The sequence below is a fragment of the Chaetomium tenue genome, assembly GCF_020726465.1.
Source record: "Chaetomium tenue strain MPI-SDFR-AT-0079 chromosome Unknown F5144scaffold_1, whole genome shotgun sequence".
NCBI classification, from domain to species: Eukaryota; Fungi; Ascomycota; class Sordariomycetes; order Sordariales; family Chaetomiaceae; genus Chaetomium; species Chaetomium tenue.
In genome coordinates this window covers 511,531-538,669 of record NW_027117329.1, presented here as the reverse complement: position 1 = coordinate 538,669, position 27,139 = coordinate 511,531, and the positions used below count along the sequence as shown (strand labels likewise).

Genomic DNA, 27,139 nt, shown 5'->3' with positions numbered 1-27,139 from the left:
ATTGGACTGTTGCACGCGACGGTGCTGGACCGCGAATGGGGCGAGAGCCGTTGAGTGCGTGTTTGTTATTGGAAAGATAACGAGAGTACCTACCTAGGTGCCTAGGTAACCTTTCGCCCTGTCTTAAGAACGAGGGGATCAGCGCCTAGAGACCTGTTAGCTAAGGTAAGGTACCTAGGTAGGGAGGGAGGTATTATCCCGGGTAAGCCCCAGCAAAGTCGACACTATTCCCGTCTTACTTACTGCACAGAGGGTACAGATTCGATGCGCAATATGCAGAGTTGGCGGACAAGATAGATGGGAAACAATATGGGTGCACGTGTGGACAGAAGAACCGATAGAATGTGTACTTTAGGTAGGCTGGCAAACTTAAGGCTTTCTCGAGGCTTGACTTGCCGCCGGGCATTCAAACCCAGGCGCCGCCGAGTTGCACGTCTCACCAATAGGACGTGCATCATATCTCTAAGACACAGCCTGGCCGGCCGATGATCCAGTCACGCTCTTATTCTAATTATATGCAAGTCCGCAGGCCAGACCCATACGACGAGTCCCGCACTGGCCGCCAGAGTTTCGGTGTGTCACGAAGCTGCAAGCCGTCGGCCAGCAGCGCGACTCGTCATTCGCGAGAGAAGCCGACTCCAGTCTACAACATAGCCTGGTACCTAGGTACTTTAGGTACCGAGGTAGGTACCTACTCGGAACCATGCAAGCCTCCCACTGCCTCCTTTTTCTTTCAGTTTCTTCCGGCGAAGCGCCCGCGCTTGGCGTTAACGCCCTGCGAACCCAAGGCCGGCTCACATCCATGATGTTCGCCGCCCACCAGTACAACGTGCATTGTCACAGTGCATGTCCATGTCTCCAATAATCTGGCCGGTTGCAGTTGAGGCCGCCGTGCAGCCACCCTGAACACCCTCCGATTCCCTGTGCAACTTGAAATCCGCGGGCCAATAATTACAATAATCCGCGCCCTTGCCGCCAGACTTTCGCGTGCCACGACGCAATCTCTCCCCCCTCTAGTCTCTAGGTTGTCCTCCTCAGTTCTGCTCCCCACCGGCAAGGGATCATGATGACGGCGACGGCCCCCAAAGGAAACACCAAGAGCGCGAAGCAAGGGCCTCAGCCAGAGCCTTGCCAGCCACAATCCGACTCCGAATCGGAGTGGGAGACCGAGCCCGAGTCGGAACCAAGCCCGCAGTCAGGCTCTCCATCGAAGTCTCCCAACGTCCAAGCTGGGCTTCCTAATCCCCGCCGTGAGTTCTCGGCAACCCCAGAAGGGGCTGGCCACGACGATCCCTTGGAAGTGTACATGCGACACCTCCATGGCCCTGACTACCGGCGCCGGATCGCACAATCCTTGGAGAACTTGCCGACGATGGCGGAGTTCAGAGAGATCGTACGGCGGTACCCGAATGCCTCATCAAGAGAAGTTCGCCTCGCCATCCTGGGACAGCGACGGGCCCGTTCTTCCTACTCGCGAGACGAGAAGCCTGGACTGAAGATTGACCTTTGGAAGCTGTTTCCTACCGAGGTAAGTTAGAGCCCCCCCACCTAGTTGCAGGCTCCGGCCTGGTTCTGGCAGCCCGGAAAGTTCCAAGAACTGACAGGTGGTTCAGATAACGTTGCAAACACCGGAAACCACTTCTACCCCTCCATCGATGACACCTGTGCCTCATCATACCTCAGCAGGGGAAGCTGGGAAGGGCTAAATCGCCTCAAAGATCCCATCTCACAAGGTATTGCTTTCGGGGTCGGGTGAACTGTGTCTTTCATATCAAGCCCCCAGGGAGTTTGCTTCGTATGTCAAGTAGCAGGTACTAGTAGCTCTTTAATATTCAGAAAATTCTTTTTGACCCGGGCCCACCGCCGCGGGCGGTATTTCCACCACTGTGGCCAGTACTTCCACCACACCACCGCCGCCACGAGAGTCACCACGATGAACAATACAACCAGCACCGGAAAAACCCAGAACCCCGAAGCCATCGCGAGGCGCGTCTGCGGTACAGCATCTGAGATGGCGACCGTCGTGACGAAGTTTGTGCTCAGGATGCCCTGTCAAAGGTGGCTCCCGGTTAGCAAACACTTTGAACACCTCCGGGGGTTCCCTCTTTCCATCTTACGGCAGCAAAAGACCCCGCGGCGTACAACGTGGTGATGAAGGTGAGAATCTTGATCCACTTTGAGTCGCTGGCGAAGTCGGACGCGATCTCGTGCATGGAATCATGGAGCAACGACAGTTGTTGGAGCTGGAGGAGAAGCTTCTCGTTGCTACTGTTTAGCGGTAGGGTGGATTGGATGACGAGCTCCTCGTTCCTATAGTCGAGCGTGTGGTAGATCTTTCCCGTTCACAGTGTTAGCACGATCCGATCCCCGACTACAGGCTTGCGAATTCAGCCCAGTCGTCATTGGTCTCATGGCTCCTCACCAGCTTTTGGGTGCCAGAGAGCCGCTCGAGCAACAAAGCCGCCGCGGCGCTGTGGCTATCCAGCTCTGCGATGTACTTCCGCACCGAGCCGATGAGCGCGGCGAAGTGCTCGCCCCCGCCATGACGCGATGCCAGTGTTTCGACCGCCCTGATCCATCGCGTGGCAACCTCGGCGTTCCGGGCGAGGATGTGCCGTGCCTTGGTCACCTTTCTGCGCACCCTCTCCAGCCGTTGTGCGTTACTGAAGGTCAGAACGTGTGTCTCTTGATTGCCTAGTCCAACCTTGGAGTGGAGCGCCGGCTCATCCTGTCATGCAGTCAACATAAGTCAGTAGAACTTCGTGGCCACCGCCCGCAACATGTTGTTGAGCTGGGCATTGGTGCTGTAGCCTACCAGCTTGGCCAAAACGCCTTCCAAGAAACAGAGGTACGACCTCCAGTCCGCCGCAAGGCCGAAGAACATGACAACATGACAGCCAAGATGGTATGCGAGATCCATCTCATCCGACACCGGAGCGTCGCCGAGCACGGCCTCCACCCGCCGCCGCAGCTCCTCGGGCACCTGGATGGTGATCAACTGTGAAGCCTTTGCGTCCTCGTTCAGACAATGGTACACGGCCGCTTGGCGCTCAGACCACAGGGACTTCACCCCGGGACGACCATGCCTGGCGAAATATCGAATGTTGTAGCAGATTTCGGTTACTCTTTGCTGTTCCCTGTCTTTGCTGTTGCCGGTTTTGCTGCCCTCGTGAGACAGAACAGCACAGCCCTGCATCATTCGACTCTGAAAGGTGAGGGAAATGTGCATCTCATCGCTTGGCTCGACTTTGAGTCCGAAGTTGCGGACAAGGTCCGTCAGAGCGTCCGAGGCCTGCACGGATTCGGAAAGAGAGCGAAAAGCATCGTAACAGAGAGCAATACGGCTCCATGTATCCCGCTGCTGGAGGTGGCTGCCATATCATTAGTAGGTACTGATGAAGGAGCCTTAAGATGGCACGAGAAAGAACCAATGACCTACAAGATCCTGAAGAGCGGCGGAGTGGGGGATTGCGAGGAAATCGGTGAGTTATTCACATCCTCGAGTAGAGGCGGACCGCCGGACTGTGCTGGTACCTTTGGTGTTGAGAGAAAGGATATCAAGGATTTAGAGTTTGTAAACTTTGCGAGGTGTCTCGCGACGAGGAATACTGTTAGCTCCCGCCTCGCCAACCCGCTGGCCACATACGTTGCTATGATCCTCACCTAAGATAGCGGCTGGTAGGCACTGCTAGCGGCCTAGTATCCCTGGAGACAGCGAGGAAGTGCACCTCTGTCTCCACATCCGTGAATATCCGTTTAACATCATCATCCGTTAGCACGCGCGGGGGGTGCCAGGGGAGAGAGGAGAACATGTTCGGCAACTCGGACTTTATTCCCATACCAAGTAGGTAGTCAATACTAGTAACAACGAACACACAACAAGAACAACATCATAGCCTTGATATTGAAACGATCATTCCGTGGATAAGAGATGCTTGAATTACATCGGTGGTGCGTGAAGGGGCCATCCCAGCCAACAACTCCCTGGCCCGCCCCCGCTTAACGAAAGGCAAGGCGGGGGGCTGAGCAAAGACGGCTCATGCCGGCTTCACAGACTCGAGCTCTGGCTATACGTGGAGCATCTTAGATATTAGGCTCTAGCGCCCAAAGGATTCCCGGAAACACGCACCTCGGTGAGCGGTCGTGGCAGTGTCAGATGCAGGGTGATATCGTCGAAGTCGTCCTCCTCCTATAGAAGCAGAGCGTTAGGGGACTCATAACCCTTGGTGCGCCAGGGGAACTGCCTCGCACGTGGATCTTGAATGCACCAGTGCCAAAAAGGCTGGAAAGCAACGACCGGAGGCGGTCAATGTCGACATATCGACCCGGTACGGCCTGCTCAGCCATGCTAAGGAAAGGATGGCTCCTCTGTGTTGTGCTCCAAAGGCCTTTTTACCGCGTCCAATTGGGAGGTAGAAAGATGCGTAGGTAATTAGCGGCGAGTTGTATTGAGGATCGCTCACTCCTGGCCCGTCCGGTATGCCACCTCATCAACTTGGAAATCATTCCCTGAATAAATCTCTTGTGATGAGGTCTAGGCTCGGCTATGACACAGGGAGCCTTGTCGGAACATTGGGCTGCAATGCAGGACTGTGACTGCAGGGTGAGCTGTCATGCACCTCGCCTCCTTTGACACGAGGCTGGACGCATGGCTCACCTTCTTTCGTGGAGCGGTCGTCTGCGCACTATATTCCCTCTCGGGTTGTCCCCTGGCGGGCGGCATGCACACCATTGGGTTGCAATCCCGGGCGTGATGTGCCCGGGTGGCGTCCAGTCACTGCCGTGCCGTGCGCTGCCGTGTGCTGCACCTCGCCTCCTTCGGCACCAGGCTGGACGTGCACAGCGTGGTTTCCAAACATGACCTTTACTCGCCCGCTTTCATGGAGTGGTGGTCCGCGTACGATATTCCGCCTTGACGTGTCCCCTTGTCTCCAGTCAAATCTACCTACGTACCACTGAAATGCCGAGCCAGACTAGACCCATTGGATTCTCTTGTTGGTGTAATTACGTACCAGGTACATACTTGGCAGTCCCCAACGACGCTCTTGTAATTGGGGGTTAATGTCGAGACAACCAGACCTGCCGAAACCTGCACAGGGCTGGGTTATCCAACTCCTCTCCGCATGCGCTGAGATCCACATCCCGGAGGGCGGCACGCAGTTTCCCCTCCCACCTTTCTTCCGGGAGTAAGCTCAACAAGGCATCTAGAGTTTCTAGCGTTGACGGGTGGGTGATTCCATGCACGCCCCGCTGCTCTTCCAGCACCTCAAAATACGCTCGCTCGGCCTCGTCTTGCTGGCCGACGTATGCGTATATGCTCGCCTGTCGGGCCTTGATGGCCAACGTGTCGGGATCAAGGCGGCCGGACGCCCTGATGCTGTCTTCCACCGCGGACCTCATCAGCCCAAGAGCTTCTTCCAGCCTCGAATCGTCGCCCTTCCGTATGATGATCATTGCCAAGATAGCTGAAGCCCTTATGCTGAGCTCGTGCGGCCGTTTGTTCTCGACGTCATCCAGGACTTGCTTAGTGAGATCGAGGCATCTTCGGCCCAAGCGTTCGGCTTCGTCTAGTCCGGTCTCGGTGGAAGTCTCAGACAGTGCTACAGCCCAATTCCCCAAGGCGGTGAGAGTGTTGGGGTGCCGTTCGCCAAGCAACGCGCAGAATTGGTGGTAGACTTCCTTGAAGCCTTCGGCTGCCCTCTCCAGATCGTCGCTGTCGTAGTGGATGGACGCGAGCGTGGACTTGATCTCCAAGCAAGGCTCGTTGTCTCCAGTGGGGTTTAACGACAACGCCTCTTGCGCCGTCTCCTCGGCCTCGCGCAGCCGCCCCACGGCCCGGAGCGCATCGGCAAGGTCCTTCAAGGCCAGATTCTCCTGGCTAACACCCTTCGGGGGATCCTTTGAGGCACTGGGCAGTCTCGTGGCTCTCGCATCTCTTATATCGACAAGTACCTCCTTGTAGACTAGTACCGCCTTGTCGGAGAAGCCGGCGCGTTGAAGGAGATGCGCCAGCTTGAGCTTCGGGACTATGCCAACTTCGGGCATATCCAGAAATGACCGGCCAATGTCGCTCGCCTCTCTCGTATACTCGCCAATCACATCCTCGAGGACATAATTGCGGTTTAGGCGGTATTCAGCAGCGAGGCTTGCCATGAAGCCGAACCCATCCCTGCTCAAATTGATAAAACGCAGGTTGACAAAGCTCCAAAGGGGCTCCGTGTTTCCCAACTCTTCCTCCAAATCCTCACGGCTCTTTTTGACTCTGGGATCCTCGGCAATTTTGATAGCTTTCTCTTGGTCTTTCTTAGTCCCGAAGCCGACGTAGTAGCAGAATGCGATCTGAAACGCCGCGGCACGTCTGCACTTCTTGCAAGACGACGAGGTCGCCTTGGCCGCAAGATGTTGGAAGATGTGCTTTCGGACAAGGTAGTTGGCGTGGAGAAGCGGGTAGAGGCTCACGGAGACCTGGGGGGCCGCCAATAGTCAGTCACGTACTATTGGAGGCAAAGCCAGGCAGTTTCCGAGAAGAACCAACCCTGGACGACATAACTAACTTACGTTGAATCTGCAGTGTGCGTCTCCTATCTTGGCCGGCATCGAGCCTTTCGTCTGCGTACCGCCTTTTCTGCCCCTAGACGACCATGTCAAGTGTCAGTGATTCGTTACCCGGTATTGGAACCAGGCTGTCTATACAGAAAAAGACCAAGCCCATAGCAATGCAGAGCCCTCGTGCTCACCAATTAGGGTCCAGCAAGCTGAGGATTCTCTTCAAACCCAAGCGGCGGGTTCGGGGGTCTCTGGCGAGAGAAGTCCGAAACACCTTTTGCAACCTCTCTGTAACCTCCGGTCCGTATCCCAGGCTTCCCACTACCTCAACCGCCTTCTGACACGGGTCGTCAGCGCCTCTGATGCTATGGATAACATCATAGGGCGTAGACGCGGTCCGCGCGTCAACTGGTCTAGCCCGGTCATTCAGGAGAAGCCAGAGGCAACTGAGGCAGAACCTGTAGACGTCCATGCCGTATCCCTGCTCTGCATCGTATCCGCGATGGTGATGCTCCGGGGCGGTCCACCCATCTGCCTGGGGGAAACGGAACTTCATATCCTTGGTCCAGCAGACCTGCGAGCTTCCAAAGGCGGCGATCTTGGCGATGAATCTCCACTTGGTGGACATGATTCGACCGTTTTCCTCGGTGCGTTCATATCCTATTAAGATGTTGTCGGGCTTTATGTCGCCATGGATGATCTCTGCATTGGGTTTTATTGTTTGATCAGCCGATGGACAGCAGGTTCTTTTGTGAGAGGGTATTAATTACTGCAGCGGTGGAGCGCGAGAAGGCCCTGTCCGACATCTACGCATAGAGCCAGCTTGTCTTTTAGGGTCAGCTCCTGGAACGCTAGTGAGTCCCGAAATGTGTCAAGACCTCCGTGCGGCATTCTCTCATAGACGAAAACGGGCGCAATCCGGCTGTCCTGCGGCGCGACCTCCCAGGATATGCCTTCCAGGGTGATGATGTTGTCATGTTCTTGGATAGGCCGGTGGGCGAGAATGGTGAGCTCCGTCATGGCCGCGTCGAAGTCTGCCGCGCCGCTGTCTCCGCCTCCCCCGTTCGATGCCCTCCGGTAGGTCCTCCGGTAGGCAAAGCTAAGATTGGCATGGACGGCAGACTCGTTGACAATCGCGTACCCTCCCCGTCCAACTAGAGCCGCCGAATTCCAGGCTAGTGGGAGAAAGCCTATTCGAGCCTTTTGGACGGCGGCGAGGAAGCTCAGCAGGTCGTAGTGTGGTGATTCATTGTCAGGCGCCTGATCGCCGCGCGCGGGAGAGTAGGTCGTGGAGCTGAGATTCAGGGACGCCGAGTTGAGACTCAGGGACGCGAAGTCGAGGCTCACGGACCCGGAGTGGTTCGTCGTAGACATGATTCAACTTTGATAAATACTTGGAACTGGCGGGTGTTCGGGGAGTTGAGAGAGTTGGGCTTTCAAGAGAGAACAGTGGGCGAGCGCCAAGTGTTCACTGACGGCATAACAGTACCTGTGTATGTACAAGGGCCCGGGTTGTGAAGGTTTAAATATCCATGTTGCGGCTGAGTAGGGGGGTCTGCTCCCGCCAGGTTCGCCGAGGCAGCCACTCCCGAAAGTCACTTTCCAGCAATCAGTCTTTGTCACACCCTCGCTCCTCGGTCACGGATTGGGCAAGCGGGTGCAGTTGGGGTGGTCCCATGGCCTGTGCCAATCCGCACACATGCAAGACAGCCTGAGTGATGCCAAGTCTGGGACGATTAGGTTGGGCTGCGCAGCCGGTCTGCACAGAGCAGTGGCCCGTGAAATTGGGTGTGCTGTTGGGCACACGAGTGCCATGGCGTGCCATGACGCTCGTAGTTGGTCCGATACTTTCCAGGCACTCAGCCAAGATTCTCCCTGGCCGGTTGGCGAGTCTCCCAGGTCCAAACCACAGTTGGCACCTCTACATGTAGCCAGCCTGTTCACGGCACCACAGAAAGCCGTGTCCTTTTTTGTTGGGCGTCCAGGATACCGGGCAAGATGGCTTTGTCACACAACATCCCCAAGACCCTCCAGGGGGTCCAAAACTATGATCAGAAGCTGTTCGTCCCCTATCACTGTCTCGTGCAGACATTTAAACGAGACACAGTCCTTGGCCTCATCGAATCTGCGACTACCATCGCCTTCCATCGCCGCGACGAGCTGGCCGATGCCGTCCTCAGCCACGGTCTGAGATTGTTCGCCATCTTGGCGCACATCGACGAACTCGCAGCACTAGAGAGGTTCCTCGAGCTGGACAACTTTGCCGCTAGCCACTACGATAGCAAACTCCCGATGAGCGAAGCTAGTTTGAGCGAGATATTTGGTGAAACCGACCGCGACGCAGCAAAGAAATTCTTTTCCACGCAATGGGCATACGTCCCCCCTTCCTTCACCAAGTACCAGTCCTACCGGGTGCTGGATAGCCGGGTCGTCTTACCATTCGAGCAGGCTGACAAGCCTGAGCTCGCAAGCCCAGGGAGCGCCGGTGCAATCTCAATTGTGCAGGTGTACGACTCGGACCCTTCCTCCAAGGTTTGCCCTGTCTGTCCGGCTGGGTGTACTGGAACGAGGGGACGGCTGACTTTTGCCCCAGATCAAGCTCGTATGGAAGAGAATCACCCTCAGGCGAAAAGGGTACGGACTGGACGAAGAATGCCAAGTGCTTTCCATGCTCCGCTGCCTCCAACACCCAAACATCATCGAGTTGTATACGGCCTTTGTGATACAGGACCAGTTCTCCTTGCTAATGCCTGTCGCGCAGTGCGATTTGGGCAAGCTACTGAGCGGCAAGGCTGGCCCCGTCCCTGGGCTCACGACAGATACGGAGATCTGCTCTGCTCTGTGGGGTCTCGCCTCCGGCCTGCAGGCGGTGCATGACTACTTTGCCGAGTCGTTCAACGAGAGGAGAGTCGGGTGCCACTACGACATCAAGCCTGCCAACATACTGTGTATGGATGGCAGGCTGGTCCTGTCTGACTTTGGCCTCTCGCGGCTCCGAGTCCCGGAGCAAGATTCAGATCCGCAGTCCCCATTCCAGGACGTGACCGGAAACTATGTGGCGCCCGAGTGTCTCGGTACGGCCCCTACGGACGGAAATCCCGAAAAACAACGTATCGGCAGAGCGAGCGATATTTGGTCTCTAGCTTGCGTGTTCTGCGAGGTCCTCGCGTTCTTGGGGGGACCACCGTCCCCGGGGCCGGGAAGCGTCGCCAAATTCCGACAAGACAGAACCATCGCGCGGCACGGGCACCCTGAGATAACTTGGCAACGGTTTCATGACGGCATTAACTTTAACCCTGCGGTAGAGAGCCTGCTTCGTGGCTTCGAAGTGGCGTCGGCTCATCCGGAACATTTGGTCTCTCTCGCCGCTGCGGTCGCCGATGCCCTAAAAATGGATCCCAAGGAGCGAGTAGACGCGGGCGCCATGACCTCGGCTCTGTTTCGCCTGGCGCTGCGAATAAAGTACACAAGGATTGTCGCCTTGGGCTCTGATGACACGGATAGCCACTTCGGCTTTTACGTCGAGACTCAGCGGATTGCCGTATGGGCCGAACAAACAGGATTAGAGAGCGTAGCTGGTCCACCGCTCTCCCCATATATTACGCACGAGAAAGGAAAGGTGGTTGAGCAGACTCTCGGGAGGGTTGCCGCGGAGGTCGACGAGATACGTGAGCGACTGAAATTAAGGGCCGCCTACGCTAGCGACGTCTGCTACAACCTCCGGCGACTCATTGATAACCTCTGGAATACAGAGCCCGAGCGTACGAGACGGAAATTGCAGGGCCGCCTTGAGGAGCGGGTCCTCGGGTCGTCGCCCGACCCTCCATTCAGCAATCTAGAGGCAAGGGTAGATGGTCAATCGCAGTTGGCGTGCTATCAACGGCTGGCCGTCTTGACTGTCGCCAAAGCCGTTTCCTCCCGCCTTGCGGACAGCTCGAGGACCGCCCAGGGCGCGCCGCAGCTTCTAGCGACCGATATGAGATCTCCTACCCCTTTCCATTGGCACTACCTCTGTGATTTTACACCCACTGCCGGCACTACACAAAGAATCCTTGTGGAGAAAACAGAGTACGGTACGGAATGGGCGTCGGCGCCGTCGGGGGTTGACCGCCTCATTAAACGAGTCCAGTGCATATCGCAGCTCCGCCGGGAGATGCCCGAGCCCGGCGTGCCAGGAATGCTCCCGATGCTCCAGTCGCTGGGATATCTCCACGACCCCACACGACACCAGTTTGGGATCGTCTACGGGTTTCCCGCCGGGGCCGGGCCTGACCCAATGAGCCTTCACACCATCATCACCAAGACCGAACCGAGACCCCTCCATCCGTCACTAACGCAAAAGTTTGCCCTCGGCTCCGTTGTCGCAAGCCACATCCTCGACTTGCACCGCACCAACTGGCTGCACAAGAGCCTCTGTTCCTTTAACATCGTCTTATTTCCGGACCTTGGCGTAGCCGCGAACGAGGAGCAACTTGTGCCCCATCTCGTCTCCAAGCTGTCGCGGCCGTATTTCGTCGGCTTTGACCTTGCCCGGTCCAACAACAACACCACCTTCTCCAGGGGGCCGCAGGCGAACGAACAGCTGAAGGACTACCAGCACCCGGTGTATCTGGAGGCCATGAACCTCGGCGACGGCGCTGGTACGCAGGATCGAGCGCCCGAGAGATACCGCCAGGAATTCGACTACTACAGCGTCGGCCTCGTTCTGCTAGAGATCGCCGTCTGGAAGCCTCTCGCCAACATCACCAGGAAGATCAGAGGGTCCCCCGAGCAGGTGCGGCAAGCGTTGATAGGGAAATGTATGGGCTTGGTCGCGAGCTACATGGGGGATACGTACGCCCAGGTTGTCAAGCGGTGCCTATGTTTTTATGAGGACGTCGCTGGCAGTGGAAGTGTCCATGGCAACGATCCTGCCTTTGCCCGGGCAGAGTTTCGTCGGCTTGTCGTGGATGAATTGCGCCTTTGCACAGTTTAGCAGGTGGTATCCAGGGATTACCTCTAGCCCTCTGACCTGCACTGCTCATCACACTCTCTCTTCCACTCGAATTTAATTCCGTGTAACGAAATAACGGAATCTCGACCTACGAGAACTATATCCGTACAACAGTCGCGGAACCATCGATATACTCCAGGGCATCTCTGGTGAGTCGCGTAATGCTCGGAACAGGTATAGCAAACAAGACTGGATATACTAATGTCACATGTGTTGGTGAGTTTTATCGATCGGGACCCTCGCGTTTGGTCCCCGAGGATGGTATCATTCAAAATTCGCATCTGCAGGCTCGACGACCTCCGGCCACCCTCCAGAGTCTCCTAAAAGGCTAAAAGGGGCGAGTATGTGCTCACCCCGACCCACCCCTGGCTCACCCGGCTCACCCACCAATGGCCCAAGCCATGCGCGCAAGAGTCAATATTCCCGATTATAGGCCCCACGCACCCAGTCACATTCTCGCTCTAAAATCCTTACGTCATGGCGTTTTCTTGACTCGCCAGTCAATGTGAAAGTTCAACGACGGATGCACACCGAGGTACACAAACTCCGGGGAACCGCGCCAGCAGAAAAAGAGATGAAGACGATTGGAATTTTCCCCGCATCCGGCGGACTAGGCGAGAGCACCTACACGCATCTGCTCCGGCTGGTGCGCGCCGACACGGTGATCCTCATCAGCCGACACCCGGACAAAACACCTCACGAGCACATCCAAGCAGGTGTCCAAACCCGCCAAGCCGACTACACTCAATCTCCGGCCGAACTCGAAGCCGCATTCACAGGCATCGATGTCCTCTTCCTCATCTCATATCCAAGCCATCAGCACGAGCTCCGGACCAAGGTATGATGTACCCCGCCCGGCCCTGAACCACCCCCTTTCCCGCCCACACACACCCTACTAACCAATCCGCTCCAACCCAGCTCCAACTCCCCGCCATCGACGCCGCCCACCGCGCCGGCGTATCCCACCTCATCTACAGCTCTCTCGCCTTCGCCAACTCCCCCGATGGCCACCCATCCAACACCTCCGTCGCCGAAGTCATGGGCGCCCACCTCGACAGCGAAGCCCACCTCGCCTCGCTCGCCACATCCTCCCCCTCCACATTCACATACACCGTCATCCGCGAGGGTCTGTACTCCGAGTCCACCCCGATCTACACGGCTTTCTTCAACCCGCGGACGTCTAAGGACAACGAGATCCTCATCCCGCATGACGGTGGTGGTAGGGGGGTTTCGTGGGTGAAGCGGGATGAGTTGGGGGAGGCGACGGCGCGGATTATTGCGCGTTGTGTTAATAATTCGGAGGGGTTTGCTGCGAGGGGGTGGGTTAATGGGAGGGTGGTTCTCATGGGCCCGAGGGAGTGGTCGTTGGGCGAGACGGTGAAGGTGCTGGGGGAGGTTGCGGGGAGGTCGGGGGAGGGTGGGGTTAGGATTCGGGAGGTTGGTGCGGATGAGTATGTCAGGCAGCCGCAGGTTTTGGGGGTGTTTGGGAGGGAGGAGTTGGCGAGGACTTGGGCTACTGCGTTTGAGGCGGTGAAGAGGGGCGAGACGGGGGCTGTGACGCGAGATCTGGAGGAGATTTTGGGACGCAGGCCTGAGGAGTTTGACGTCACGGTGAAGGGATACTGGGGGGGTATGTGACTCCGAGTTCACGGTGCAATAGTGAATAGTCTGACAGACTAATTGGATACATACACGGACTCGTTCCCAGTTTGCTGTTGCTTTATGATGGGAACAGCTATCCCCATATATGGCTCACCACCTCAACCAAGTGACACAACCTGTTGACAGACGTAGCCGAAGGGGTCAAAAAGAAGGAAGAGACGTCGAAAACAAAAGCAAAAGAGAAGCACATCGCGTTTGACGGGAATTGAGCCCGACGTGGGGGTCGAACCCACAACCTTGAGATGGGTGATACCCGTTTGTAAGAGTCTCACGCTCTACCGATTGAGCTAGCCGGGCGATGCGTTATTTGTTTGTTGGTGTTGCGGTGGATTCGAAGAGTTTTTCTGTGCATGGAGTTGAGGGCCGCTCCGGGTTTCAGGGGTGGAGTCTGGTGCAGGGAGCCGGGTGCCACTCAGCCCTAAACTAACTGCCTAGGGCTAGCTCTTCGGGTGACGAACCAGAGTCCCGGTTCCAGCATTGCCCTGTTGCAGTTAGCGTGCCGTTTCGGGCGAATGTTCCTGATCACCGCTGCACCAAATCGTGGCTGTGGGTCGCCAATACCATCTGACATGCATGCTTTTCACGTAACGACGTCTCGAAGCCCCCTAGGCTGACGGAAAGTCTCAGGCGACTGGTAGCTTACTGGCCTTCACCAATAGTCGATACATGTGTCCAATCCAGGAGGACGCTTCCCTCTTGGCCAAATCCACCATCGCGAGCGCTGTCCCCATCGAGTCTGGATCATGTTATCAGCCTCCAATGTGGAACTCTCTGGCGCCTGCGTTTGTCAAAGAACAGTCACGATGTCACCAGAGTTGACCAGATGTAGGATGCCTAGGAGGGGGGGGTTAATGGGAGGAGCAAGAAAGGAGATGACGAACCTTGGGAGGCGGGATATAAGGCTTCGTGATGGCCCGACAATATCTCTCACCACCACGGCAGCAGCACACTTGTCTCTGAACAACAGACAACATGGTCCGTTCCCTTCTTCTTGTGGCTCTATTTGCCCTGAGGGTCGCCGGTGCGCGCGATCCAGGCCACCAAGCCCACGATCTCGCCGTCCATCCCTCTCCAGTCGCCAACCTGCGCAATTATTTCCCAACCCAAGTCAACCCCCGCCGCCCGAGGGCGACATCTGAGACGGGAGCACTGTTGTGCGGAGCGAGCGAGGTCTGCCTCGATGGAAGGTCCGTTGCTTGAGCTCCTCATCCCGGCCGATGACTGCTCTGCTAACCTGAATGCAGTTGCTGTGGCCCCCTTGGAACCTGTGGCTACGGTCCCAACTTCTGTGGCGCGGGCTGCTTGAACAACTGCGATGCCAAGGCTATGTGCGGTATCTACAGCGAAGGAGGCACCGAAAAGTGCGGTATGAACCTTTGCTGCGGCGCTGCCGGTTGGTGTGGTGTATGCTACCCATCATTGAGTTGATATCATCACGATCCTCCCCCACTAACTCACCCGCAGACCTCCGAAACCCATTGTGTAGGCCCGGCTCATTGGCCGTGCCAGGAAGGCTACGGGTCATGCCAAACCGTCCAGCCTCCCTCTTGTGATCCCAACGCCGGGTCCGCCGAGGGGCGCCGCATCGGCTACTACCAGAGCTGGAACGTCCGCGACCGTGTGTGCATGAAGGTAGCGCCCAGCGACATCCAGACAGCCAACTACACGCACCTCTACTTCTCCTTCGCCAGCGTCAACCCCAACACCTTCGCCGTCGTACCAGCAAACCCAGGCGACGTGGCCTTGATGCACGAGTTCACCGCCCTCAAATCAGCCACCCTCCAAACATGGATCGCCATCGGGGGCTACAGCTTCAGCGACCCGGGCCCAACCCACACGACCTGGAGCGACATGGTCTCCACACAAACAAACCGCGCCGCTTTCATCCAATCCCTGATCGTCTACATGCAGACCTACGGCTTCCAGGGCGCCGACCTCGACTGGGAGTACCCCGTGGACGAGAAGCGCGGCGGCCGCAAGGGCGACTCGGCCAACTTCGCCCTGCTCGTCAAGGAGATGCGAGAGGCCTTCGGCACGCAGTACGGTATCAGTCTGGCACTGGCTCCTGACTACTGGTATCTGCGCTACTTTGACGCGAAGGCGATGGAGCCGTATGTGGATTGGTTTGGCTTCATGGCATACGACCTGCACGGCTCGTGGGACTCGGATGTTGGCGCCCTGGGCTCCATCGTTCGCGGCCAGGCTGATGTTCGCGAGATTTATAACAATACGCTGCCGCTGTGGTATGCTGCTCTTAACCCGGCTAAGATCAACTTTGGTCTTGCTTACTACGGGCGCGGGTATACCTTGGCCGATCCGTCGTGCAACACCCTCGGCTGTGGGTTTACCGGGCCTAATAAGCCCTTCGCTTGTACTGCCTACCCCGGTGTCATGTCCCTGGTGGAAGGGGAGAAGTTTGCTCGCGACAACGGTATCACACCCAAGCTTCTGGCGGGGGCTATGATGAAGGAGCTTACGTGGGATGACCAGTGGGTTGGGTATGACGACCATGAGACGGTCGAAATGAAGATGCGATTTGCTAGCGGCCTGTGCTTCGGTGGGACTATGGCTTGGAGCATCGACTTCAACTCGGGCGCCGGGAGCGGCCTTGAGCCCCCCGTGACTACGGACGGCAGCTGTGGCACGGCAAACGGAGGTACGGTTTGCGGGAATGCGGGCTTTGGCAGTTGCTGCTCTGCCTCCGGGTGGTGCGGTGACAGTGCTGCCCATTGTGGGAGCGGATGCCAGAGCGGTGAATGCCTTGTAAGGAAACTCCCTCGTTCTGTCAGCGCGATGTGGCCACTAACTTTGAACGCAGACGGGATTCGTCACCACCGATGGAACGTGTGGCGCCGGCCACGGCGACTCGACCTGCGGCACTTGGCCGGCCGGTGGGTGCTGCTCCTCGTCGGGTTACTGCGGTAGCTCTGAGGCGCACTGCGGTGCTGGCTGCCAGAGCGGGTGCGACGGGAAAGGAGGCAACAACACCACGCAGACCAACGCTACGACCAGAAGGTGGAGAACTCCGTCCCCTGTATTGTGGACACGGTGATTGACACGATGAATCGCAAGCGCTGGGGTGTCTAGCATTTATCCCACGACCTCTCCTGGCATGTCGGGTACCCCTATCACGAGCGAGCATGGATCGACTGTTCCTGGCGTGTCAGGCACACCAGTGTCGAGCGTGGGTGTCCCGAGTTTCCCGCCAACCCCAACGGCCTCAGCAGTTGATCCACCGGCGACGCCAGATGACCCTCCGCCCACGCCGACTGCCAGCGCGCAAAACCCGCCGCTCCCGGGAACCGATTCAGAACCGAACAAGACCGAAGACCCGAACCTCCCGCCGCCTTCGCCCACTGGAAACACCCAAGTCCCGGCGCCCTCAGATACTGATTCAGCAGCGAACAAGGGCGAGTAACGGACCTTTCTTCACCCATGCTGGTTACGAACCCCCCTTCCATGCTGTTGTTATTTTTGCAATCGTTTCAATTTGAGCACGCTGGAACACCACAGCCTCGGTACCTGACGCGATTGGCTGAGTCGGCGGCTTTTTCATGGATTCTTCGCTGTATTTATTAAGAGGCGCCTCTTCGGCGGAATGCCACATGTGTTCATATCTCCTGTTTTGAAATACTACCCCTGAGCCTTCAAATTTACGCAGCACGAGCCTTGAACTCGCGCTGGCCAAGCTGGACAAGGTCGCGAAAGCCGAAGCCTTTGTTCCATCCCTTACCCTTCTCCCTAGCCTCCTTAATTCTCCAGAAGATGGTTCCCTGACATGCCGTAAGCCTACGTTCAGGGACAACGAAAAACAGGTCCACTTACATCGTACGTCTGCCGAAGATCCTCCTTCGAGACACGCCCATCTTTCTGCACCAGCAACCAGGTGGTGCCGAACTCAAAAATAGCCGCTCCCCACTATGCCCACTTAGTACCATCATCGCTTAACACAAAAAGCGCCGGTCGGAGGACATACCCCAAACGGATCGGCCACCAGCCTATGCCCCTTGATCATGTGCCACAGCTCGCCAGCCGACAGAGACCCCGACCCATGGACGTCCCACTTAGCGAACATATCCTCAAACATCTGGGGCACGAACCTCCCCTCCTTATCGTATGTGCCCGAGTCGGAGCCATGCTGCCCCCGTTAGCCACAAACTCCAACAAAACAGACACAAATCGACAATAAATGTTAATATAATCTCGACTCACCTTCGCCTTATGGATCGAGCCCACGTACACACGGAACCACGGGTCCGGCCACCACGACACGGCCAGCCGCGTGGGGTACGAAAAGTTGACGTTGATAATCACCACGGCCAGCAGCGAGAACAGCACGCTGAACCCCAGGTCCCGGAACCCCACGTACGTGTCCCACGGGTAGATCTGGCCGTCGCCGTCCCGGTCCCAGAACAGCACATGCTGCTGCAGCACCGTCTGCGTGGCCCATGATGTCAGTCGTGTACCCGCCCCGCTACGAATGGACCTCAATCCCCCCAGCTCGCACCCCACCCTACATGTATCCTCTCGCCACCCCCAGCAGGAGGAAGGAAAAGGAGCGCCTTCACGCCAGTGGAGGACGGAAACAGCCACGACTACAGAAAAAAGAAGGGGGGGAGAGACAAGAAAGAGATAGAAAAAAAGAAAGAAACCCACAAAATCCCTCACTTCTACCCCCCTCAACGCGGCACTCCCCTCCGGGACATCAGCCGAGACAGCAAGGTTGGCCCGCGCAATGGCCGGTTTGGCAATGAAAGCATCGGCCAGGGCGGCCTGCTGGCGCTCGGCGGTTGCGGGGCAGTTGGGCGCTGTGTGGGCGAAGGGGAGGGTTAGGTTGGGGTTGCCGTGGGGTTCGGGCATGGTTTGTTTTATGGCGTGGTTGTAAGTGATTGTGATGGGGGTAGGTTGGGTATAGGGTGTCCGCGAGTTGGAGGGTTGTGTCAGGAATATTTTGCTTTGGGGTTTTCGATGACGGTTGGGTTTAGGTTCAACATGGAAATGTCTGTATGATTCGTGCCAAATGCCGTGCTTTGATCTGTGTTACTGACGTCATGGATAGGGTCTGGCCGCCCGCTCAGGGGTAGTCAAAAAGCGGTTACATGTACATTGATCACATGTGAATGCACATACCAATAGAAGGATAATTTTGTCCCCTATCCTAACCGAGATCTAAAACGACTTCTTTTATTTTGAGACATCCGGTGGAAGATTTTGTCTTTTCCAGATGCCTGGTGCGGCGCGCGGTGGTTCAAACGTCATCGACGTCATGAGAGGCGATTCCGGAACTCCAGGAGCGGGACAACGCCGCCCCCAACGAAAGAAGGTGAAGACGAGAAGGGCGATAGAGTCAAAGCTACAAGAAGATATGGACTGGGAAGAGGAAAGCAACATTGAGAAAATGCCGAGAAATCACAAGAATCGCACCATCCGGGTTGCAGCAGCCGATGAGGCGAGGGACGAGACCCGAGAATCAGAACAAACCGTGGATCATGACTTTAACAACAAATTGAACATCATTAAAGCAGAAATTCAGACGGAATTCAAAAAACTTAAGGACCATATGGCAGAGGAGATCGCCAAAATGACGGCCCAGCTGACTCAAGAGCTGGCACAGGCGCGAGAGGAGCTCACTCAAGCCCGCAGTGAGCTCGAGCACACCAAGATACAGCTACACACCATGACTAGAGCTCAGGAGACCCCATCGTGTCGACCGACGTATGCAGACATCGCCCGACGGACCCCTCTGGTCAGCATTCCCACCCCGCCGACCTCTACCGGTCGGCCGGCGACACCGGAACCAGCGTTCTGCACGGTGGACATGTCAAGGGTTCCGGAGGATCATGCCAGTGAAGCTACACCAGTAGCGCTTCGCAAGCTCATTGAGCATGAGATGCGTGCGCCTGGCGACCAACCCAGCTGGCGCTGTGTTGCCGTCACAAGAGATAGAGGAAGCACCAATTGTCTTAGGGTCATCAGTAGGAACGAAGGGGAATTGAAGAAGATCAAAGACATCGTCGAAGCAAAGAAAACGCCGGGTGCGAGAGTCCTTCGAGATCAGCTGTACCCGATCAAAGTCGACAATGTCAACCGTATGGCTGTCCTCGACCGTGAGAGCAAGGTCCTTCCTGGGACCGCGGAAGTCCTGGGCCAGGAAAACGACGTGCAGATTGCCAAGATAGCTTGGCTGAGTCGAAAGGACACTGCAAAAGCGTATGGATCCATGGTAGTGTATGTCACGAAACTCGGCGACGCCAAGAGACTCCTCAATGAAGGCTTCTTCTACGCCGGAGGAGAATCAGGGTATACGGGGGTGTTCGAACGTCGGATGCGGCCGGACCAGTGCTACAACTGCCAGCAGATCGGCCACAAAGCGTTCCAGTGCAGAAACCGTCAAGTGTGCGCCAAGTGCGGCAAGGACGGTCACCACCATCGCAGCTGCAGCGAAGTGGTTGCCAAATGCATCCTATGCGGCGGCCCACATGAATCATTTAGCAGAAGTTGCCAGAGGCTCTACCCATCTCGTCATGAGTAGAACACTCCGCCTAATCCAGCTTAATGTGAGAAAGCAAGGTGTGGTGCACGAAAGCTTGATGAACGACAAGGACATTCAGAACGCAACAGTCTTGGCCATCCAGGAGCCTCAAGCACATAGGATTCATGGCCGACTCTTCACAACCCCCATGGGACATCACAAGTGGATCAAGATGGTTCCCTCGACTTGGAGGGAAGGCAGATGGGCAGTTCGAAGCATGCTTTGGGTGAACAAGGACGTGGAGGCGGAACAGGTACCGATAGGGTCACCGGACATGACAGCAGCAATCTTAAGGCTCCCCGGTCGGCGAGTCTTGGTAGCATCGGTCTACATACCAAACCAGGACCCTCAAGCTCTACGGGAGACGTGCGACAATTTACGCAACACAATCATGGATGCAAGACGAGACGCGGGCACGACGGTAGACGTGGTAATTGCCGGAGACTTCAACCGGCACGACCAGCTGTGGGGAGGAGACGATGTATCTGTGGAAATACAAGGAGAGGCAGATCGTATCATCGACCTGATGAACGAGTTCGCCCTTCGCAGTCTGCTTCGACGGGGCACAAAGACATGGCATGTCGGGGATTACAACGCGACCATCGACCTGGTCCTGGCGTCTGCCGAGCTGGCGGAAACAACAGTCAAGTGTGCGATCCACAGGACGGAACACGGATCGGATCACCGTGCGATTGAGACGGTCTTTGACACCTTGGTCCCAGTACCAAAGGAACGGGACCGGCTTCTGCTCAAGAATGCACCTTGGAAGGAAATCAAAACCGGGATTGCGAGGGCACTAGACGCCACCCCTTCGGGAGGCACTGTACAGCAGCAGACAGACCGACTAATGTCGGCGGTCTTGGAGACGGTCCAAACCCTGACACCGAAAGCGAAACCATCGCCATACGCCAAGCGGTGGTGGACAACCGACCTTACACAACTGCGTCGCATTTACACATACTGGAGGAACCGTGCTCGGACCGAACGACGAGCCGGGCGACCCTTGGTGGACTTGGAGGAAATGGCGAAAGCGGCTGCGAAACAGTACCACGACGCTATCCGGCAACAGAAGAAGAAACACTGGGACGACTTTCTTGAAGACAATAGCAATATCTGGAAGGCTGCCAAATACCTAAAGTCTAGCGACGACATAGCGTTCGGGAAGGTGCCACAGCTCGTCAGAGCAGACGGAACAGCCACGGCCGACCACAGAGAACAGGAAGAAGAACTCCTAACCACCTTCTTTCCTCCCCTTCCAGAGAGGATTGAAGATGAAGGTGCTAGACCGCAGCGAGCTCCCGTAGCAATGCCGCCGATCACCATGGAAGAGGTAGAGCGACAACTATTCGCAGCCAAATCTTGGAAAGCACCTGGGGAGGACGGCTTACCGGCGATAGTCTGGAAGCAGACTTGGCCAGTGGTCAAGCACCGTGTTCTCGCACTATTTCGAGCATCTCTGGAGCATAGCACACTGCCCAGTCAATGGCGACACGCCAAGATCATACCGCTTAAGAAGCCCGGCAAGGACGACTACAGTGTTGCCAAAGCCTGGAGACCGATCTCACTTCTAGCAACGCTCGGCAAGCTGCTGGAGTCGGTCGTCGCCGAAAGGATCTCACATGCGGTTGAGACATATGGGCTCCTCCCGACCAACCACTTCGGAGCGCGCAAGCAACGATCGGCGGAGCAAGCGCTCATACTCCTCCAGGAACAGATTTACACCGCCTGGAGAGGTCGAAAGGTAGCAAGTCTGATCAGCTTTGACGTGAAAGGGGCCTACAATGGGGTCTGCAAGGAAAGACTTCTTCAGCGGATGAAGGCACGAGGCATCCCAGACGAGCTGCTTCAATGGACAAACGCCTTCTGCTCGGAGCGCACAGCCACAATTCAAGTCAATGGATATACATCCGAGGTTCAAAGCCTACCTCAGGCTGGTCTACCTCAAGGCTCTCCCCTATCTCCGATCTTATTCCTCTTCTTCAACGCGGACCTGGTACAACGACGAATCGACAGCCGCGGTGGTGCGATAGCCTTCGTGGATGACTTTACAGCGTGGATCACGGGACCTACGGCGCAGAGCAACCGAGAAGGCATAGAAACCATCATCAGGGACGCCCTAGACTGGGAGACAAGGAGTGGTGCGACCTTCAATGTCCAGAAGACAGCAATCATACACTTCACTCGCAAAATCTATAAGACCGACGCACAACCATTCACGATCAAGGGGCAGATTGTCAAGCCTCAAGACCATGTCAAGGTCCTTGGCGTGCTCATGGACACAAAACTAAAGTACAAAGAACACATTTGGAGGGCTGCGTCCAAAGGCTTGGAAGCAGCGATGGAACTGAAACGCCTCCGAGGTCTATCCCCATCAACGGCGCGGCAGCTGTTTACATGCACAGTTGCCCCCGTGGTAGACTACGCCTCCAATGTGTGGATGCACGCATGCAAGAATAACTGGGGAACTTGCGGCCATCGAACGAGCGTTAGGCACACTGCCAACGGTTAGATCTAGCCGCATCGAGCTCTCAACACGCAACAAAGCGGCTGTTCTCGCGATCCGACACGCTCGACGACAGTCTGGGCAACGGCACATCTGCCATATATACCAATCAATCAGAGAACTACGCAGGAACGGAAACACAGTATCAATACGATGGTTCCCTGCGAGAGAAGAGAACAAGCTTTGGGAAATCGCCAAGGGGAACGCCAAACATGCCACTCGACAGGGCGCCGCTCCAGAAGTACAAATGCCCAGGATGCGGTCGACAACCCTCAACGTAGCACGGTCCAAGAGAGGCAGCAGCAATCACCTGCCAGACAAAGTCGGAGCTCATTCCAAGCGAGTCGACGCAGCACTACCAGGGAAACACACCCAACTGCTGTACGATCATCTATCTCACAAGGAGGCTGCCAAACTTGCCCAGCTCAGAACAGGCATGGCAAGGCTCAACGGTTACCTCCACCGAATCGGAGTAGCACCGTCAGACCAGTGCGCATGTGGACAAGCAAAAGAGACAGTGGACCACTTCCTATTCCGATGCACAAAATGGACAGCGTACCGAAGAAAGATGCTCGAATGTACAGACACTCAGAGAAGCAATATTTCCTTCTATCTAGGAGGGAAATCGCCGTCGGACAAGAACGACTGGACTCCTGACATGGCAGCCGTTCGCGCAACCATACGGTTCGCAATGGCGACGGGCCGACTCGACACGAACGAACCACAGGCCGACTAAATCACCTAACCCACCACACCCGACAACACCGACCCCCTCACCTCGTGACACAAATAGCAGGCACCGCTTCAGCCGCCGAAGATAGGACGTTGAACACTTGGAGAATCGCCTTCAAGCCAGCCTACTAACAGCCCTACTAAACCCACGAGAATCCGCAGAGAAATGGTAACTGTCGAAATATGAACTAGAATGAACTTTACGGGCTTCAAAGAGATTAGGACATATCTTGGGAAATGTATCGTCAGATTGTAATAGTTGCCCTTTCGGTTGACCCGCCGGGCGTTAATAAACTACCTACCTACCTACCTATGTATATATATATACATACAGCACGTTAATCCTTTTTTGTTGTGAACATGAGTTACTCTTCGTGCCGGTGCCCTCGACCTCCGTACGACCCTGACTTTCTTGACATGCCGGACGTTGATGTGCTCTCGTCGGCCACGGCTGAGCCAACCACCCGGCCCAGCTTCACGCTCGACGGCGAACACTTTACTCAACTTCAGTTCTACAACCATTCCGCCTTCTTCATCCCAAAGTCTCCCGAGATATTTCACTCGACATATCCTTTTGCCAACTTCAAGAAATGGCTTTCAGAAAACGACTACAAGGTTTGTAACAGACAATGCCTTTCGGGTGGGGAGCCTGTTTTTCACAATACTGACCACAGGGGTTTCCTCCATCCAAAGACAATGGTCACTGTCCTCACCGACATAAATCGACACTGCGAGGTTTTCCAGGCCAGGGGTATTAGCCCGATGATTGACTTAGGCATGTTTGCCCCAGCCCCTAAGCGGGGTGGTATAAATTTGCGCAGGAAGTCACATAGGTGGTACCGAGACTGACATCGTGACCACTCTCTATCTAGCTCACAAGATTGTCGCCTTTGCTGGCGATGCGGCGGTAAACATAGAATCGCTAAAAGAACAGCTCGAGATTATTTGTGAGCCGAGCAACCGGCTTGACAGCCCCGAGGCGAAAACTGCCCGAGAGGATGCAAAGCAAACATTGAGGATTCTCCACTCGGGGAGTATTGATGTCAAGGACGAGTGCAATGAAATCATCACCGTAACTAGTCAGGTGAGTTCACCTTGATACCTCAGCCAGTACCACAGCACCTTGCCGCAGCCCAAGACTAACCCCATGCTCCCCAGTTCGATGCCGAGACAACTCAAGACGAGGAAGCGCTGGCTGCACTGATTGCCAAGCTTGATGTGGTTTTGCCTCCAAGAATGTTTGAGGAGGCTGTCTTTGAGAAATTGAGGATCACCCGCGCTCAACTTTCCACCCTGTCGGAACGTCATAAGTGTGCAATCCAACGAGACAGAGATCTGAAGGCGGACCTACGTGAAATGGCGGATTCACCGCGGTTTTGTGAGTGACGCCCGAGCTTCATAACATCTCTTGGGATAGCGTGAATACATGTAGCACATGGAACTAACGCTTATTCATACCCTAGTGGACGTTGCTTTATCCTATCAGTTTACCAAAACCCAAACGGCACAGTCGATGCTGGAAGACTGTGGTTATACAGCCACTTATAACCAACTCGTGGCATACGGCAATAGTCAGAAGCTCGAGTTAGTCAAGTCAATCGGTATGTAGTCCACTTTGGTCTTAACCTGCAAGTCTCTGTGCTAGGCTAATTTCCATATAATTACTTGTTGTTAATTGTAGACAATGTTCGCGGCGTTTCGTGGTCTATTCGAAACATCGGCAAATACATCAAGGACGCCCACATGTCGTTGAAGAACATCATGAGTAGGCTTTACGGCTCCGAATCCGGTATTTCACAAGAGCTAACTCCCAACTCCTGTGATATATAGATGGAATGAATCAGCTTGAAGCTAATGCTGGTATGCTGGTCAGGAAGCTTGACAACCTGTCAGGGCAAGTCAAGCCAGAAGCTGCAGGAAGCCGCCGCATGTCCGGTCTCCATGCCGATGCAGCCGCTAGGGCATGTAATGTGGTGAGCAACGGGTTTCCCGTTCGACGGTTCTCAATCCAGATTTAACCGTTAGTAATTAGGTCTTGCGTGTAGCTGGGGATTTCACCGAGAAAGGCGTCATTCGTCACGACAGGTACCCGAACCATCATCACGCCCCGAACATTCTAGCCGCCCACTATGGAGGTAAAAATATTACAAGTTTAGCAAACCTCCTTTTTGTTGTCAATGAGGAGGTGATCATCGACCCTAAGGATGTTCCACTGCTAGGAGATCCATGGCCAGGCAACTCGAAGACGCTCAGCCTCGTGTACTCGTTTGGTGATCCGGCCACCTCTCTACGCGTCTTTGTTGGCGGCGCTCCGCACGGTCTGAGATTGGTTCTCACGTCGGGAGACCTCAGTGGGGAACCGCAAGGTGTAACCGAAGCGGCCAATCTTGTGTCTAAAAAGGGTGGTCAGCTTCGGATCCACGCCATCGTCTATGGGTATCGACAGATCACGGATCCCGAGGTCTACGAAAGGCTGTACAACTGGGCTAGTACGCGCAAACCGGTCCCCATAACGCCCGTGACCTTCAATTGGGAACCACACGATAATTTAGGGTGGCGGATTGGCAAAAGTGCTGCTGTCGTTTACTCTTATGATGGGGCTTTGCGGGTGATGGAGGGTAGGGACAACCAAGATTGTCGGTGTGAAGAGTGCCGGGATCGCGAGAAGCGCGAGTTCGGCCGGAGGCACGGGAGGGTCAGTGCCACTCGTGACGAATTCTGGGCGCAGACTGGAGAGCGCCTGCACATGGGCGAGATGAAATGGTGGTTCTGATGGCCTGTTCCGATCTCGCCGTGGTATTTTAGGGTAGGTAGATAGTTGCCTCTTGGGCAGTTCACTATTACCTAGGTACTTTGTCTCTGAACTTCTTAGTTCCAAGCCTTCAAAGTTGGCACTCTGGTACAGTACAAGCCTGCTCACCAATACAATGACAACCAAGATTGAGACTCTCCAAGCATCACGGTCATGCAGGTAGATGTAAGGATGCGCAAGAACACGCGGCTGTTTTACCAGACGCGAGTTCAACGGGCAAAAGGCGAAGAATATATATTATAAGTTGCTCAACTCAGGGTCATTTCCATTCGATAGTATGTTATATCAGCTATCTCATGCACACCCACCCTGGCAGCCATCACCCCCAACCACCACTCCCTCCCAACTTGGCGGACCCAGGCGTGGACGGCACGCTTACTGAGGAACGCAGTAGTAAACGACGTTGCAAAGGAAAGCCCACTCGGGGCCGCTCCTCTCATACAGCTTGCGGCCGTTATCGCGATAGCAGTTGAAGTTCTTGAAGCCGTTGGTGCCCCAGCTGCACGGAAAGAAACATGTCAGTCTTGCTCTCCGCAATCGGGGAAGAAAGAGTAACGTACCCGGACCACGAGTAGAGCGGGCGGCTCTGAGCATCCGAGTCGATGTGGGTGGTGAAGGTGACGCCGGTCGGGAAGCTGCAGTGCTTGCCGTCCTGTTCCCACCAGGTGTAGTTGCTGCTGTCAACGGTGCATTCGTTGTTGGCGGCGGGCTGCTCGCCGTTCTGGGACTGTCCGCTGACGGGGTAGTACTGTGAAGTGGTCGTTAGTGAGTGTTGATGGCCACAAGGAAAGCTGTATTGTTTGGGCTGGGAGTACTGACGGCAATGCGGGAGGAGTGCGCTTCTGGCGTGCAGCAGGAGACGAGGTTTCTGCAGTTGGTGAGATAGACGATTTCGGTGTCGCGCTTCTCGAGCGAGCCCGACTCCCTGGGGGTGACACCCAGGGGGGAGGCGGTGACGAGAGCCACCAGGAAGGTGAGAGCGGCAAACGGCTTCATGGTGAAGATGTGGGAGATGGCAAGTGAGATATTATGAAGAGCTTTCGTTGGAGTTTGTTGTGCAGATCTTGACGCCTTTTCTCGCCAGACAAAGCTGGTTATATACCTCTTTTAAATGATACCCATGTTATCGACGATGGCTTCTCCGAATCGCTCCGATTATCTCATGTCGAAAAAAGTTAGACAGAATGCGGTGACACGCCGCTTCCGACCGGATGCACCGACATGCTGACCCGCCTTGCTCCAGCCCATTATGCCTTTATTGGGAGACAAGTCGCTACCCCAAAGTCAGCGGCTGCACTTCACGATGCTTGGTTGGTGTTGAAAATGGATGCCTGGGTGAGGTAGCATTGGCGTTACTCA

At 55.8% G+C, this 27,139-nt stretch overlaps 8 protein-coding genes and 1 non-coding gene across 9 annotated transcripts; 4 read left to right on the top strand and 5 right to left on the bottom strand.

Moving 5' to 3' along the window:
• Positions 1 to 1,607: 1,607 nt before the first annotated feature.
• Positions 1,608 to 4,006, bottom strand: F5144DRAFT_4494 (uncharacterized protein). The gene is made up of 6 exons (XM_066784947.1): positions 3,664 to 4,006; positions 3,440 to 3,592; positions 2,816 to 3,371; positions 2,423 to 2,728; positions 2,118 to 2,333; positions 1,608 to 2,049 (listed from the first exon to the last, which is right to left on the bottom strand). The coding sequence occupies exons 1-6, from the start codon at positions 3,837 to 3,839 to the stop codon at positions 1,801 to 1,803; spliced, it is 1,656 nt and encodes a 551-aa protein (XP_066647683.1). The 5' UTR covers positions 3,840 to 4,006; the 3' UTR covers positions 1,608 to 1,800.
• A 1,052-nt stretch (positions 4,007 to 5,058) lies between these two features.
• Positions 5,059 to 7,920, bottom strand: F5144DRAFT_596957 (kinase-like domain-containing protein; the record flags this gene model as incomplete). Its single annotated transcript, XM_066790844.1, has 4 exons — positions 5,059 to 6,465; positions 6,559 to 6,631; positions 6,738 to 7,248; positions 7,317 to 7,920. 4 exons carry the CDS (start codon positions 7,918 to 7,920, stop codon positions 5,059 to 5,061), a joined length of 2,595 nt encoding a protein of 864 aa, XP_066647682.1.
• Positions 7,921 to 8,453: 533 nt separating this feature from the next.
• F5144DRAFT_4293 (uncharacterized protein) lies at positions 8,454 to 11,557 on the top strand. The gene is made up of 2 exons (XM_066784925.1): positions 8,454 to 9,078; positions 9,140 to 11,557. Exons 1-2 carry the CDS (start codon positions 8,545 to 8,547, stop codon positions 11,519 to 11,521), a joined length of 2,916 nt encoding a protein of 971 aa, XP_066647681.1. The 5' UTR covers positions 8,454 to 8,544; the 3' UTR covers positions 11,522 to 11,557.
• A 556-nt stretch (positions 11,558 to 12,113) lies between these two features.
• Positions 12,114 to 13,177, top strand: F5144DRAFT_588113 (uncharacterized protein; the record flags this gene model as incomplete). The annotated part of the gene is made up of 2 exons (XM_066789897.1): positions 12,114 to 12,377; positions 12,458 to 13,177. The coding sequence occupies 2 exons, from the start codon at positions 12,114 to 12,116 to the stop codon at positions 13,175 to 13,177; spliced, it is 984 nt and encodes a 327-aa protein (XP_066647680.1).
• A 232-nt stretch (positions 13,178 to 13,409) lies between these two features.
• Positions 13,410 to 13,498, bottom strand: F5144DRAFT_t3. Its single transcript has one exon. It is a non-coding gene; the product is annotated as a tRNA-Lys (tRNA).
• Positions 13,499 to 14,173: 675 nt separating this feature from the next.
• On the top strand, positions 14,174 to 16,619 carry F5144DRAFT_588112 (glycoside hydrolase superfamily; the record flags this gene model as incomplete). The annotated part of the gene is made up of 4 exons (XM_066789896.1): positions 14,174 to 14,388; positions 14,446 to 14,605; positions 14,666 to 15,909; positions 16,274 to 16,619. The coding sequence occupies 4 exons, from the start codon at positions 14,174 to 14,176 to the stop codon at positions 16,617 to 16,619; spliced, it is 1,965 nt and encodes a 654-aa protein (XP_066647679.1).
• Positions 16,620 to 16,854: 235 nt separating this feature from the next.
• F5144DRAFT_588111 (Caleosin related protein-domain-containing protein) lies at positions 16,855 to 18,061 on the bottom strand (the record flags this gene model as incomplete). The annotated part of the gene is made up of 5 exons (XM_066789895.1): positions 16,855 to 16,974; positions 17,027 to 17,119; positions 17,151 to 17,339; positions 17,414 to 17,638; positions 17,876 to 18,061. The coding sequence occupies 5 exons, from the start codon at positions 18,059 to 18,061 to the stop codon at positions 16,855 to 16,857; spliced, it is 813 nt and encodes a 270-aa protein (XP_066647678.1).
• A 5,324-nt stretch (positions 18,062 to 23,385) lies between these two features.
• Positions 23,386 to 25,741, top strand: F5144DRAFT_481067 (uncharacterized protein; the record flags this gene model as incomplete). Its single annotated transcript, XM_066785266.1, has 8 exons — positions 23,386 to 23,583; positions 23,662 to 23,770; positions 23,841 to 24,052; positions 24,127 to 24,346; positions 24,432 to 24,569; positions 24,650 to 24,733; positions 24,799 to 24,941; positions 25,001 to 25,741. The coding sequence occupies 8 exons, from the start codon at positions 23,386 to 23,388 to the stop codon at positions 25,739 to 25,741; spliced, it is 1,845 nt and encodes a 614-aa protein (XP_066647677.1).
• A 282-nt stretch (positions 25,742 to 26,023) lies between these two features.
• Positions 26,024 to 26,878, bottom strand: F5144DRAFT_4192 (uncharacterized protein). The gene is made up of 3 exons (XM_066784916.1): positions 26,600 to 26,878; positions 26,341 to 26,528; positions 26,024 to 26,279 (listed from the first exon to the last, which is right to left on the bottom strand). Exons 1-3 carry the CDS (start codon positions 26,774 to 26,776, stop codon positions 26,156 to 26,158), a joined length of 489 nt encoding a protein of 162 aa, XP_066647676.1. The 5' UTR covers positions 26,777 to 26,878; the 3' UTR covers positions 26,024 to 26,155.
• Positions 26,879 to 27,139: the final 261 nt, after the last annotated feature.

Excerpts from the sequence above, each read along its gene's own strand:
- F5144DRAFT_4494 (XM_066784947.1), bottom strand. The coding sequence starts at position 3,839 with ATGGGAATAAAGTCCGAGTTGCCGAACATGTTCTCCTCTCTCCCCTGG. Across the intron at positions 3,372-3,439 it reads CCGCCGCTCTTCAGGATCTT|CCACCTCCAGCAGCGGGATA; the intron begins GTAGGTCATTGG and ends ATGATATGGCAG. Across the intron at positions 2,729-2,815 it reads AAGGCGTTTTGGCCAAGCTG|GATGAGCCGGCGCTCCACTC; the intron begins GTAGGCTACAGC and ends ACTGCATGACAG.
- F5144DRAFT_4293 (XM_066784925.1), top strand. The coding sequence starts at position 8,545 with ATGGCTTTGTCACACAACATCCCCAAGACCCTCCAGGGGGTCCAAAAC. Across the intron at positions 9,079-9,139 it reads ACTCGGACCCTTCCTCCAAG|ATCAAGCTCGTATGGAAGAG; the intron begins GTTTGCCCTGTC and ends CTTTTGCCCCAG.
- F5144DRAFT_4192 (XM_066784916.1), bottom strand. The coding sequence starts at position 26,776 with ATGAAGCCGTTTGCCGCTCTCACCTTCCTGGTGGCTCTCGTCACCGCC. Across the intron at positions 26,529-26,599 it reads CGCACTCCTCCCGCATTGCC|TACTACCCCGTCAGCGGACA; the intron begins GTCAGTACTCCC and ends ACCACTTCACAG. Across the intron at positions 26,280-26,340 it reads CCGCTCTACTCGTGGTCCGG|CTGGGGCACCAACGGCTTCA; the intron begins GTACGTTACTCT and ends CTTTCCGTGCAG.